The 15,042-nt window shown below is 46.6% G+C and overlaps 1 protein-coding gene across 2 annotated transcripts in view; it reads left to right on the top strand.

Moving 5' to 3' along the window:
- PRKDC (protein kinase, DNA-activated, catalytic subunit) overlaps positions 1–15,042 on the top strand; it is a 2,139,921-nt gene that overhangs the window by 983,033 nt on the left and 1,141,846 nt on the right. For both annotated transcript variants that reach the window (XM_069220133.1, XM_069220131.1), the window contains exon 45: positions 4,547–4,616. In XM_069220133.1, the coding sequence (XP_069076234.1) occupies positions 4,547–4,616 (70 nt within the window). The remainder of the gene's footprint in view (positions 1–4,546; positions 4,617–15,042) is intronic.

Genomic DNA, 15,042 nt, shown 5'->3' with positions numbered 1-15,042 from the left:
CTGGCAGTGGTCACTCCGATGCCCCCAGAGTTCCCTGCCAACCTTGAATCCAAGATGGCAAAACCCAGTGACCCTCTGGAGGAGCTCTGAGCACCACCCCTGGGGTGGTGATGGACAGGAGAGTGGTCACTCCCCTTCCCTTTGTCCAGTTTCGCACCAGAGCAGGGACTGGGTGACCCTGAACCGGTGTAGATTGGTTTATGCAAGGAGGGCACCAAATGTGCCCTTCAAAGCACAGCCAGTGGCTTGTGTAGGCTAGCCCTCACCAAGCCTGTAACACCCATTTCCAAAGGGAGAGGGTGAAACACCCCTCTCCCAAAGAAAATTCTGTGTTCTGCCTTCCTGGGCTTCAGCTGCTCAAGCAACAGGAGGGCAGGAAACGGTCTGGGAAGTGGCAGCAGCTTGGGCTGCCTGGAAACCCTCAGAAGGCTGAAATGGCAATACTGGGGGTCCTCTAAGGAACCCCCAGAGTGAATGGAATCATACAACCAATGTTTGCAAAAGCCTTGGAGTATGATTCCAACATGTTTGATACCAAACATGCCTATGTTTGGAGTTACAATTATGTAGCAGGACACAGGTATTGACCTATGTCCAGTACACACGTAAAATGGTGTCCCCACACTCACAAAGTCCAGGAAAATGGATCTGGAGTTTGTGGGGGCACCTCTGCTATTGCAGGGGAGCCGTCACACACAGGTACCTGCACCCTTCCCTCTGGGCTGAGAGGGCCTACCATAGGGGTGACTTATAGTGACCTGGTTCAGTGACCTATAGTGAAAACGGGTGCATGCACCCGGTTTACGCAGATTGCAATGGCAGGCCTGCAGAACCCTTTGCATGGGCACCCTATGGGTGGCAGAATAACTGCTGCAGGCCATAGGGATCCCCTGGAACCCCAATTCCCTGGATACCATATACTAGGGACTTTTATGGGGCCACCAGTATGCCAATTGTGGGATGAAATAGAGTTGTGGGAGAGAGAGCATAATCACTGGGGTCCTGGTTAGCAGGATCCCAGTGAACACAGTCAAACACACTGACATCAGGCAGAAAAAGGGGGCAACTATGCCAAAAAAGAGAGTACTTTCCTACACCTCTTCTTTAGAAATAGGTGCCTCTGGGCTTGTATAGGGGTGCCTCTGCGCGCCACTAGACTTCTTTAAAGGGCACATTGCATAAACCGGTTTGCACCAGTGCAGGAAACCCTGGTTTCCACTCTGATGCGAAACCACACAAAGGACAGGGGGGTGACCACCCCCTGTCCAGCTCCTCCCCTAGGGAGATGCACAGACCTCTGTCAGTTGGCCACTTGATTTTTGCCATCTTTGAAATAAGATGAGCAGAGGTCCTTGGGAGCATCTGACTGGTTAGTCCAAGCTGGGTGACGTCCGTGACCCCCCTCAGATAGGTGAGTCACTGCAGTACGTGTCCAACCCCCTTCCTGGGTTACTTAAGGGCTCCCCTGAGGGAGTGTCCTCAGATTTGTCTACAATACTTAAGGAACCATCTGCAAGTCTCCTCTGCAAGACACTTCTGCAACCTGGACACCGGAAGCGCTGCTGTACTTCAGGAACCAAGAGCAAACTTGTAACCGGTAGGAGGGCTCCTGCTGCAACTTTGTTTCTGCTTTCTGCAGAGACTTCTGCAACCCTGTTTCCGTGCAGCCTCCAGAGTTACTTGGAGTCTGCCTGCACTTAGGAAAGCAAGAAGGAATCTCCCTTGGAGTGAAGGAGTCACTCTGCTGCACCCACAGGCACCTCAACGATGACAACCGGCTTGTGGATCCTGCTGTCCCACAGACTCTCCAAGGCTCTGGAATGTAGGTGGTGGTTCTGTGGCTCTCCAGAGGTCTGACCTATTGTCCTTGCAAATGGGAGCTTTGAGGTCCCTTGCTGGAGCTGCTTGGCTGGAACCCCTGTTCACCACATGTGCTTGTCGTTGCCAAGGCTTGTTGGCTCTTCAGTTTGAAGAGCCCCTAGCTCCAAGAAGCTCCAGCACTCTCCTGGTCCAAGAATGGCGCCTGCACTGCAACTCCTGTAACGTGGGCATCCCTCTTTGCTGTATTGCTGAGGCCTCTCTGTGCCTGCTGCCAGAGGGTTCTATTGGGGGGTGCTCCAAGTATTCCTGCTGGCTCTCCTGCCTGCTGAGGGCTGGCCCTGACCTACCTGCCAAGTTTGCGTCACCTGGACTTTGCTGGTCCCCAAAACTCCTCAAACGGCACACAACGTTTCTTGCATTTGCCAAGGCTTGTTGGTGATCCTGCTGTCCACTGACCCCCTGTGCAATCCAACGACCAACGTGTGACACCTCGTGGATGACTCCTGGGATCCACCTGCATCGCCTGGACTCTATAGCTGTACTTCTTCGTCCACCATACTTCAGGATGCATCACTGAGAAGGGTGGGCATCGCCCTTCTGCACCTCCTCTGCACCACTCAGTGGTTTGGACTCTGTCCACGCTCTCTCCTTAGGTCCTCTTCCTCTGGAATTTATGCATGGGTTTTACCAACCTGGCCCACATGTCACAACAGCAGCTGGACAACTGAGGTCCCCATTGACTTCAACGGGAAGTTCCAAAACAACTTCACCTCTATTCACCTGGGCACCCTAGTGTAAGTAGTCCACTGTTTTGGGTATCCATGGGTGAGGGCACTATCCAAACTCCCTTGTCCCAGCGGGTTTCCTCAGGGTCCTCTGGGAAGGGTCCTAATACACATCTCCAACCCTGACTTTGCCATGTTAGACTATGGACAATAACCAGGGATTTGCTCTCCACACACAGGTGTCAGAGGTTCTAGTACTTTCCCAGTCCTAAGGGTCCTTCGGTGGTAGTGTGGGTTGGGTGTGGTTTTTGCGTTAAATTTTTTGGTACATGGTTTGGCCCCCACATAGGGGCCCATGTTATTTTATGCTTTTTCTTCCCTGTTACTAAGTATACTTGTGTATGACAATATCTCTAGTTAGGAGAAATACCAAAGTTAGGGCCAGATGTAGCAAAGGGTTTTACCCATTCTATGTCTATGGGAAAATGTGTTCGTACATATGGCCCTTAGTTACTTAGTGTGTGTGTTACATTTAATATTACATATTTTTCTAACATCTTTGTGGTTCCTTCCTGTGTTTACTTTACTGACTGACTTGTGTGGTATTTGAAACCGATTTAAATCCTCCTGGATAAGCCTTAGCTGCCCTCCACATCTACCCCTAAGAGATCTGGTTATTTAGAGCTGCCTCCACCATCACAAAGGGTTGCTTGGACTCAGTACAAGGTGCCTCACCTGTAGGCATACACCATATACTGAGCTAGCCTCCTACTCTATGTGGGTGTGAAGAAGGGTCAGACATTGCAGAAGAGAACCATCTCTACATTAAAATATGCTACGCATTTGTTAAGAACCAACTCCCAGAGGGCTTGTTTGCTCATTCTACCAGAGCATCAGCTACAACCACTGCGTAAGCACGCTGAGTTCCAACCCTGGACATCTGCCAGGCAGCAACGTTGGAGTCCTTGCACACGTTTACTAAACACAACTGCTTGGACAGTCAGGTCTGAAGGAACGACCACTTTGGCTGTTCGGTCCTACAGGAGTTACTATTATGTTTGGTTTGCGGACCCTCCCGGGATGGTATGTATTGGGTATCTATTCTAAGGTAAGGAATCTGCAGCTAAATGTCTCTATCAAATGAACAAGTTACTTACCTTCAGTAACACCTTATCTGGCAGGGACAATATCGAGGTTCAGACTCCTTACCATCCCACCCATCCTCCATGCTCTGCAGGGCCCTAATTTTGACACACCAGTGGTAAGTGTTCTTTATTGCTCTACGCTTCTGACATGGAAAGTTGTGAAAAGAAACTGATGTAATTGAGCCGGGGTGGTGCTTATATAAGACCCGCAACATCCTATCTGGCGTGGACGCTGCCGCCAACAGACAGGGAGCCGATCAGTGCCACTCACAGGGGTGCTGCTCAAGAAAAATCTCTAGCTCCAGAATGACACCTGGGGGAAATGAAGCAATCTACAGCTAGATATTCTCTCTACCAGAGAAGGCAGTACCTAAAATAAGTAACTTGTTATTTTCAGACTTAAATAAGCACTATTATCTGAATGCTCTTCATGCATATGACAGGTCACTGGGCTTCTACTGGGCTTTTACAGGTGTCCAAAAGGACAGGTGACATTCTCGCTTTTTTCCCTTTGTACATCTAATACTATTACATGTGGTCCAGTGAGTACAAATCCAGGCCATCAGGGAGATATATATAGGTTGGTCTTTAGAGTTATCATATACCGGCATTAAATAAATACTGAGTAAGCTTTTCACAGACTTGTCTTTTGCATTCTACTTGTTTTACGTTCAAATTTACGCTGCAAAATCTCTGACTCACCTAATTGTGCTTAATAGTGTATATAATAATCAAATGGTAAAATACGCTTAACAAATACACCTTTTTATCCATTTCTTTGCATGAAACCTTATTTTACAATAATTTGATCTACAACTACTGCCTCTCTCCGTAACCTGAATCTTTGTTTCACAGGTTCCACTGGAGAAGAAAAGAAAGTATGTCACTATTAGGAAACTTGCTAGAGATGTATCTAGTGATCCAGGTATGTCTTAGCTTTATTGTTCTTCTTGGCTTTGGCGTCCTTAGTAGAAGGCACATGAACACCCTAAGATACTTTACATTTTCTGAACTTTTGCATAAACCTGTATAAAAACCAGGTGACTGTTTCTGTATTCGGTTAAAACAGTACTAATAAATTCTGAAAACTAAAACATAGTAGTATTTTCAGTTTTCTATCGCTTGAATATTTGTTATTTCTTACATTTAAAAAAGTGCTATTGGACAATGAAATTGCTACAATAAAAATTTTGTGGTGAATTCCACTAGAGGCAAAAGGACAAAATAGTGCGAATAATAGTTTTTATTTTTATTGTGTGTGTTTTTGATTGTGCTAGTGACCAAAACAAATACATTTCAGTATTCTTCAGTAGCTGCACTTTTACTGTGGTTTTTAGGTGTCTTTCTTAAGTTTTGTTTAAAGATGTGTGGATGTGTTAAAACAAGCATTAACCATAACTTCACTTTACCCTATATTTTCCTTGAATATTTGGGGCATTTTGATCATATGACACCAAGAGTTCCTTGCGCTTTACCCTTTGCAGGTGGTCAACTACTGCTGTTTACGGCCTACAGCCGCTGCAGATGGGGGTTGGCCTGGTGCTACACCCTAACTTATGCGAACGGCCAGAATGCTTGTCCATCAGCCTCTGGCCCAGCCTTATGTGCAACACTTCATGGACGGTCAACCCTCACTGCACAGGTCTGCACATTAAGGTTGGCCTCAGGGCATGGCCTTCTTGGCCTGCACTGCATTGTCTGCATTTGGTCAGTCATTGTGATGCACAGCCTTCAGCAGTTCACAGCAGGAATTGGCTGCAAGGTCTGACCTCTGCCTGTGTTCTGCAGCCAGCACTGCACAGAAGAGGTAACTCTGTGGAGAGACAATAAATGCAATATATGGCCTTTGGTCATAAGCAGCTTGTTGGAGGGGGGGTGCAGGGTTTGGCTACAGGTCTTGCCTCTGTCCATGACTTGCACCCAGCTCTTCCTGTGTGGATCACACCTGCAGTACATGGTCTTTGGCTGTGCGCAATGAGGGGATTGATGTAGACTCTGGCCTCTGTCCAGCTTGTGTGTCCAACTCTCCATGGGCGGGCAGTCCCCCCGCCCACAACCTTCAGACATGGGCTGAAGAGATTTGCCAGAGAGGCTAGGCCCTGCCATGCCCCCAACACCCCTCTTAGTGCGCTCAATCCTCTAGTGGTGACCAACAACGAATCACATATCCTTTGACCATGTGCCGTGGGGATTTGTTGCAAATCTTGGCCTTCAGCCAAGCCCAGCTTCCACCCCTCCACAGATAGCCAACAACCTCTGACCCCATCTTTGGATATGTGCAGCGGAGGTGACTGTAGGCCTTTCCTCTGGCTCTTAAATTCTGGACTTAAACTAAATCAAACAAAATCTGAATTCCTGAGTAAAGTTCTACCTGCATGCTAAATTTGGGGGATTTTCTTTACGGGAATTAAAATGGCCATTGGCACTTTTGGGCACCCCCATTTTCATGATCCCCACTTGATGGATCTGCATAAAACGTGCCTGGAAGAACCCAAAATTGATGTACTTTTTTTTTTTAAGTTTTGTTTATATTTGTCATATGGCACAGAAGTTATTAAGAATAAATAACGATGTATTTTTATGTTAACTCTCACCTAACGATAACCAGACTGGCATTATAACCATAACTAGGCTAGTATTAATACACACCCACACTTTACCTAGCTCTCTCTTTCTCTCTAGTAAAAAATGCTGCAATGACTCCTTCTGAGTCTGTGATGACAGGTTCAGAATTAATCATCCAGTAGTAATTTGTACACCTATGCCGACGTATCAGAATTGTGAGTGTTCCCTTAAGGTATGTCACTAATACACAGAGGTCTTGTTTTTTTTTTAAGATGGTAGTGAATATACCTCCTCTACATAACAATAAATCAATTCAAGAACAGGAGCCTTATTGTATCGCTAAACGCCATACAATTAAAACCTAGTCACTAAAACAGGTGGATAAAAAATGAAATGTACGATCTTCAGACTTTCGCTATATTTACTAGTGCGACAATTAGTTTAAAACAAATAAAAATTAATGGATTAGAGTGCCTCTAATGAGTCTCCAACAGCGATGATATGAGAGGTTACTGGAAGAATAATACGTGGCAAGTCTGGCAGACGACAAAAAAGCATTTCCTCCGTGCACCGTCTTAGTTATGTTTCCAGAACAAAGACTAAAGTAATCGTTAGTGTTTTGTGCAGAGAAGCTGTGTGACTTAGTATCTCAAGCCCACCCAAGACACAGTTAGATAATACAAAGGGGTCCATATTTGTGCAGTGTGAGATGGGCTGGGCTGTCATTCTGAACTTTATCTACAGTGTTCTTTTTAGGTTTGTCTTTAGAAGTTAGAAATATGGTTACACAAATTTGAACATTTCAGCTCCAGGTAATAAGATAATCAACCGCCTTTCCTATCGAAGATTTAGGTAAGTTTCAAATATTTTTCCAGTCATTTTCCTTAATGTTTTTATATTTAGTATGTTCATTTTGGTTGGAGTATTTGAGAAGTAAGAACATCCTATTACTCACTGGATATGTTTTTTATGCTGTAGTCATTCTATTCTTTTGCCAGCCTCCACACATTGTTCTATCAATAAGCGCTTTTAGATATGTTGCTAGTGTTGGATTTAAACAGTCAAGTCCAGTAGGGAGTGGACCACTCCCCATTCCCCAGGACCACCACTATACTTTAAAGAGAGGGGGCCACGCAGCACACCTCCCTGAGCCTTTATTGGCCCCAGGGACCCACCCCCCTGGAGCCAGCACACTTGCTGTGTCCTGGGGAGTCCACCCTAGCACCCCGAAGTTTCCCAGCCCACACCTTCACGGGCAGGGAAACTGGTGTTTGCTCCCGGCTGGTGGGAGCATTTTTGAAACTTTTGCTAACCGGGAGCAAACACAATGTCTTTAAAATGCTCCTGCCAGCTAGGAACAGCCTTTTGATCTAAGCAGATGAAGATATTTCTCCTGCCCGGAGTGGACAGCATAAATAGCTGCTTTCTGCGGGCGGGACCAATGCCGGCTCCCTCAGCATGCTAGGAGCCCACTGGGGCCACGGGCTTGGGGTATCCTCCTCAGCCCTCAAAGTGTGCATGTGGGTGCCCTGTTCAGACATCGGGGTACCCACCTTTTTAAAAAGGAGGCCTTGGGGGGGATAGTATACCCAGGGGACAAATGGGGTGGAGGTGGGGGTGGGGGTTGCATGCAGTCCTCCTGCCCTTTAAAACAAACAAAAAAAAAACCTGGAAGATGGGAATCCCAAAGGCCTAAATAAGGTTGGGGAGGGCAGTCATGCACCCCTCCCCCCTTAAAATACTTCCCTAGGGCCTTATGAGGTTCAGTTATTGGGGGGGGGGGTTCTTTAAGGGGCAGCATCAAAGCTTGCCACCAAGCACCAGCAAACCACTATCCCAAAAGTGGACACCCCAGGACATAGCAAGAGCCAGCCCTGGGGGGTGGCAGTCCCCAGGGCCTCCTTGGCTCCATAAGGGGGCTGCGCGCCCCCCCCCCCCCCTCCATTATACATAGCCCTGGGAAGGTGGGGGTCCCCGTGGCTTTGGGAGGTCCGAAACAGATCCCTTGATTCTTTTAGTATAACCCCAGGGAGATGGTGGTCCTCAGGGATGCGGGTGGCTGGGTGCCCTCCCCCCCCCCCCCCCCCCCCCATTGTTTTTCATCAGTGCCCAAGGGAGGTGGTGGTCCGTGGGGCAGCGGGGAGGGGGGAGTGTCCCCCTCCCATAGTATTTGTCAACCCCCTTAGTTACAATCAATTGCCCTGAGGCGGTTTCAGTCCTTGGGGCTATGGGGGAGGCCTTAGGGCCTCCTCCATTTCTAATAATAATTTTCCTCCAGGAGGTGGTGGTCCCCAGTGCGTGGGGCTGTGTACCCCCCAAACATTTTTGCATCTGGGCCCCTGGGAAGTGGTGGTCCCTGGGGCTAATGGAAGCTCCCAAGTCCCCCAGGACCTGACCGAGCTGGGGGCAAAAAAAAAAAAAAGAAAAGCGTTAGACAACCCTTTTTTCATGTTGGGAAAAACGATCCGGATCTGCTAATTTTTCCTATATCTATATATATATATACATATATATATATATATAATATTTAAGTACTTTTTAGCCCTAGCGGGGTCCATAAGAGAGCACCGTACCAAGGCTTACCTCAGGGCGACCCACCCCTGCTCCTTTTTTCACTTTTTTTCTGGGTCTCAGCTAAAGCCAAGTCCTTCCTTGTTGAAGTGTTGGCATCAATCAGCATGGGAACAATAGATCTGTGGAGGATTCATGTGCCTAGATATCTATAATTTTTTTACCTTTAATATCTCCAAAACTACTGAACGAATTTACACCAAATCACAAAAAGCACTCTTTCTGGACCAAGAGCTAGCTTTCTGACAAATTTGGTGTAATTCCGTCCAGCGGTGCAGGGTGCAGTCGTGTTCAATAAAATTTCATGAAGATTAATCAATTGGTGGCAAAGATTGGCAAAACGAAAAATGCTCTTCCTATGAAAAGTAGGACTATTTTTTATTTATATATATATATATAGATATATATATATATATATATATATACAGGGAGTGCAGAATTATTAGGCAAATGAGTATTTTGACCACATCATCCTCTTTATGCATGTTGTCTTACTCCAAGCTGTATAGGCTCGAAAGCCTACTACCAATTAAGCATATTAGGTGATGTGCATCTCTGTAATGAGAAGGGGTGTGGTCTAATGACATCAACACCCTATATCAGGTGTGCATAATTATTAGGCAACTTCCTTTCCTTTGGCAAAATGGGTCAAAAGAAGGACTTGACAGGCTCAGAAAAGTCAAAAATAGTGAGATATCTTGCAGAGGGATGCAGCACTCTTAAAATTGCAAAGCTTCTGAAGCGTGATCATCGAACAATCAAGCGTTTCATTCAAAATAGTCAACAGGGTCGCAAGAAGCGTGTGGAAAAACCAAGGCGCAAAATAACTGCCCATGAACTGAGAAAAGTCAAGCGTGCAGCTGCCACGATGCCACTTGCCACCAGTTTGGCCATATTTCAGAGCTGCAACATCACTGGAGTGCCCAAAAGCACAAGGTGTGCAATACTCAGAGACATGGCCAAGGTAAGAAAGGCTGAAAGACGACCACCACTGAACAAGACACACAAGCTGAAACGTCAAGACTGGGCCAAGAAATATCTCAAGACTGATTTTTCTAAGGTTTTATGGACTGATGAAATGAGAGTGACTCTTGATGGGCCAGATGGATGGGCCCGTGGCTGGATTGGTAAAGGGCAGAGAGCTCCAGTCCGACTCAGACGCCAGCAAGGTGGAGGTGGAGTACTGGTTTGGGCTGGTATCATCAAAGATGAGCTTGTGGGGCCTTTTCGGGTTGAGGATGGAGTCAAGCTCAACTCCCAGTCCTACTGCCAGTTCCTGGAAGACACCTTCTTCAAGCAGTGGTACAGGAAGAAGTCTGCATCCTTCAAGAAAAACATGATTTTCATGCAGGACAATGCTCCATCACACGCGTCCAAGTACTCCACAGCGTGGCTGGCAAGAAAGGGTATAAAAGAAGGAAATCTAATGACATGGCCTCCTTGTTCACCTGATCTGAACCCCATTGAGAACCTGTGGTCCATCATCAAATGTGAGATTTACAAGGAGGGAAAACAGTACACCTCTCTGAACAGTGTCTGGGAGGCTGTGGTTGCTGCTGCACGCAATGTTGATGGTGAACAGATCAAAACACTGACAGAATCCATGGATGGCAGGCTTTTGAGTGTCCTTGCAAAGTAAGGTGGCTATATTGGTCACTGATTTGTTTTTGTTTTGTTTTTGAATGTCAGAAATGTATATTTGTGAATGTTGAGATGTTATATCGGTTTCACTGGTAATAATAAATAATTGAAATGGGTATATATTTGTTTTTTGTTAAGTTGCCTAATAATTATGCACAGTAATAGTCACCTGCACACACAGATATCCCCCTAACATAGCTAAAACTAAAAACAAACTAAAAACTACTTCCAAAAATATTCAGCTTTGATATTAATGATTTTTTTGGGTTCATTGAGAACATGGTTGTTGTTCAATAATAAAATTAATCCTCAAAAATACAACTTGCCTAATAATTCTGCACTCCCTGTATATATATATATATATATATATATATATATATATATATATAAATAATATATGACCGCCATTATACCGGTATATTACGTAGCAGGTAATTATAGTTAGGACCAAAAATCGTTTTTTGACTTGCCTATATCTTTGGCACCGTTGGACGAATCTTCACAAATTTTTCCCAAAAAAGTAGCCTGGCAATTCTTGTTGGGCACTAGAAGTTTCAGGGTGATCCGTCAAGCGGGGGCCGAGGAAAAAGGTGCCTAAAAAAAGTTGCGTTTTCCATGTTTTTTCCCATAGGACCTGTCAACAAGTCTATAGCCCGAACCACTGAACAGAATTACACCAAATTTGACAGAAAGCTAACTGCCAGTACACAGATTTTGCTTTTTATTATTTGGTGTAAATCCGTTTAGTAGTTTAGGAGATATTTAAGGGCAAATACATTATTATATCTCTGGTAGCAAACAATTCACAAATTTTAATGAATATGCATGTGAAAATAAGTGTTGCAATTGGCTGGCTGCAACCTGACTAGAAAGTTGTGACCTCCATTTTATTTCACGGGACACAGTCCCAGGGGGTGAAATTTAAAGTGGCATAAAGGGGTCAGGGTGAAGGTACCCTGACTCCAGGGGTGTGATATAGGTGTGTTTTAGGGGCAGAATATAGGTTTATTAGTTTTGCGTCATGACACGGGATATTAGCATAATATTCGCAAATATGGAAAAATTGGCTTAGGTGTCCACTGACACATACACTCAGACGCTCATGCACCCACTCAGCCCCACTAGTAGAGTCACACACCCACTTTCAGACCCACACACCCACTCACACATCCGCTGACAGACAGGCCTTGTGGCCAACCTGCGCTGCGCACTGCCAAAGGCCATGTGTGGCACAGGGTTGGGTGGTTATAAGGGCCGGGCTGCAAGCCCAGGCCTTTGCGACCAATCCCCGCTGCGTATGGCCGAAGGCCATTGGAGGCAGGGGTTGGAATAACGTATAGCAATTAAAATTACTTTACGTTAAAAAAACATAGAAATTCACTGTAAAAAACAAAGGTTACAGAGACGGTATAGTTAGGTTCTGAATTTACTTGTTCAAAACCATCGAAATTCAGCAGCTATAGTTAGAGTTCTTTCAAGTAACTATAACTCGCGCCCTAGGGTAAGTATAACTCACGCCTTCACCATGAACAGTTAATTACTCCACATATTATGTCATTGATGAGATCTTGTATGGCATCTTTGATCTCACTGCAACGTTAGCAATAACGTTATTAAGAAAACTGTGCATAGCAAGGGTGCATTTTATAGTTACCTTAGGATGCGATTTGCATACTTGTGCACCCATGTAAGTCCCTAGTATATGGTACTTGGGTACTGAGAGCATTGGTACACCATGCATAAACCAGTTTGCACCAGTGCAGAAACCCTGGTTCCCACTCTGGTGTGAAAACACAAAGGACATGGGAGCGACCACCCCCCTGTCCAGCTTTTCCCCTAGGGAGGTGCACAGGGTTCTGCCAGGCGCTCGCTTGATCCTGCATCTTGGAAACAAGGTAGGTAGAAGCACCTGGGAGCATCTTATTGGTTAGGCCAGGGAGATGACGTCCCTGACCCCCTCCAATAGGTGGGCTACTGCAGATAGTAACCAATCCCCTTTTTGAGTTACTTAGGGGCTCCCTTGAGGGTGGGTCCCTAGCTTTTTTGGGGAAGACTATTCAAAGGAACTCTCTGCAAGACTCTTCTGCTCCTGGCCTCCGGAACTGCTGCTGGTCTGTCTTATGAACTGAAACAAACCTGTATCCAGTTGGGAGGGTTCCCACTACAAAATTTTCTCCAGCTTCTGCAAGATTTCTGCAACATCTGTGGCTGTACATTCATCCTCCAGAATGAACCTACCTTGGAGTGAAAGAGTCACTCCCTTGCATCCGCAGGCACCTTAGACGACAACGACCGGCTGGTGGATCCGGCTGTCCCACGGACAGCGAAAGGCTCTGCATCACAGGTGGTGCTTCTTTAGGCCTCTCCAGGTCCAACTTGTCTTCTGACCAACTTGGGAGATGGTGGGCTTTTGCCGCAGCCACTGGAACGTAACCTCTTTGCACCACAACTGTTGCTCTTACCAAGGCTTGTTGGCTCTTCCTTAAGGAGATTTTTGAGCTCCAAGAAGCGCCAGCCTCCAGCACTCTGCAACTCCAAATTCATCTTCCACTCTGCGACTCCTGTGGTGTGGGATTCCTCCTTTGTTGTGCTGCTGAGGCCTCCATGCGATTCCCTGTGCCTGCTGCCAATGGATCACTCTTGGGGGGCTCCAACGATTCCTTCTGGCTTTCCTTCCTGCTGAAGGACAGCCCTGACTCTCCTCCAAGAGTCGAGTCTTATTGACCTTGCTGGTCCCCAAAAACCCGCAAACTTTTCTGCAACGTCTTATGCATTTGCCAATGCTTGTTGGTGGTACTGCTGGCCACTGACCATCCTGCAATCTGGCGTTTGATGTGGGACAGCTCATGGGTGACTCGAGGATCTTCCTGCATCCCCCGGACTTCACAGCTGGACTTCTTCCTTCATAGACCTGCAGGAACTTCACCTCTAAGAGGGTGGGCACTGCCTACCTGCACCGCCTGGACATCTCTGAGTGGACTAGATACTGCCCCCCTCTTTTTCAGGTTCTTCTTGTCTGAAATCCGCCCTTGGGTTCCCCCAACTGGGTCGGGCAGCAGCTGGAGAACTGAGGCTCTTCGCCCCTATGCATCAGGGCTCCCTGGTGTTGGTACTCCAATCTTCTGGGTATCCACGAGTGGGGGCACTGTCCAACCTTCTTCGTGCCAACTGGTTTTCTAGGGATCCTCTGGGAAGGGTCCTTAATCTTGAAACTTCCAACTGCGACGGTCCTGTGTTAGCCAATGGGACACCAGGCTCGATAACTCTGCACCCGGGCACCTGTCGGATTTCCGATACTTAGCTCTGGTAATTTCTTACTCCCCCTGCCCTTGGAATTCAAACACACTTACTTTAGTTGGGCACCTCCATTCTTATACCACTTTCTTAGTGTTGTAATAAGTAATAATTTATTTTTGTAGCACTTGGTGTGTTTCCTTCTGTGACAATCACTGACTGACTACTGTGGTATTGCGTAGGAAGCTGGCTCTGTATATACTATCTCAAAGTGAGAGGTAGTGTGCACAGAGGCCAGGGGTTCCCCAAGAGCCTTGACAGATGCTATAATAGATAATACTAATGCTCTGTTTGTGGTAGTGTGGTCGAGCAGTTAGGCTTATCAGAGGGTAGTGTTAAGCATTTGTTGTACACACACTAGCAATAAATGTGAACACACATTCAATGACGTAACTCCAGGCCAATAGGTTTTTATATAGAAAAATATTTTCCTTAATTTATTTTAGAACCACAAGATTCAAATTGCAGGTAAGTACATTAAATGTAAGGTACTTTGCATAGGTATAAATAGGACTTTGAACCAAAACAATAATGTACACAGTTTTTCATAAAATGGCAATAAGCTATTTTAAAAGTGGACACTGCAAAATTCAACAGTTCCTGGGGGAGGTAAGTACAGTTAGGTTAAAGTGGTAAGTAAAGCATTTACAAGTTCAGTCACTGGGGCATAGGTAGCCCACCGTCGGGGGTTCAAGTCAACCCCAAACACCCAGCACCAGCAACATAGGGCCGGTCAGGTGCAGAGGTCAAAGAGTGGCACAAATAACATGGGCACCTATGGAGACAGGGGCTGCTCCGGTTTCAGTCTGCTGGCAGGTAAGTACCTGCGTCTTGGGGAGCAGACCAGGGGAGTTTAGCAGAGCACTGAGAGGGTCCCAAGTAGGCACACAAAGCACACCCTCAGTGGCACAGGGGCAGCCGGGTGCAGTGGGCAAACAGGGCGTCTGGTTTATAATAGGAATCAATGGAGGGACCTGGAGGTTACTCAGACGTTGCAGGCAGGGCACAGGGGGGCTTCTCTGGCCAGCCACTGACTGGGCAAGGGTGAGGACTGCTGGTCACTGCTGCACCGGTGATCGGTTCTTCACGGGCCTGCGGATACAATGCTTCTTCCAGGCGTCTGGTTTCTTCGTCCCGGGAAGTCGCGGTCAGGGGGGTCCTCAGGATTCCCTCTGCCGGCGTTGTCGTGTGGGGTGCAGAGAAGTTAGCCCAGGGTGGACACGTCAGAGTCGCCTGGGGATCCTCTCTGGGTCGTTGGTTTCTCTGGACACGGACCAGGG

The sequence above is a fragment of the Pleurodeles waltl genome, chromosome 2_2 (assembly GCF_031143425.1).
Source record: "Pleurodeles waltl isolate 20211129_DDA chromosome 2_2, aPleWal1.hap1.20221129, whole genome shotgun sequence".
In the NCBI taxonomy this organism is placed as follows: Eukaryota; Metazoa; Chordata; class Amphibia; order Caudata; family Salamandridae; genus Pleurodeles; species Pleurodeles waltl.
The sequence above is the reverse complement of the archived record's forward strand: the minus strand, read 5'-3'. Positions and strand labels throughout refer to the sequence as shown.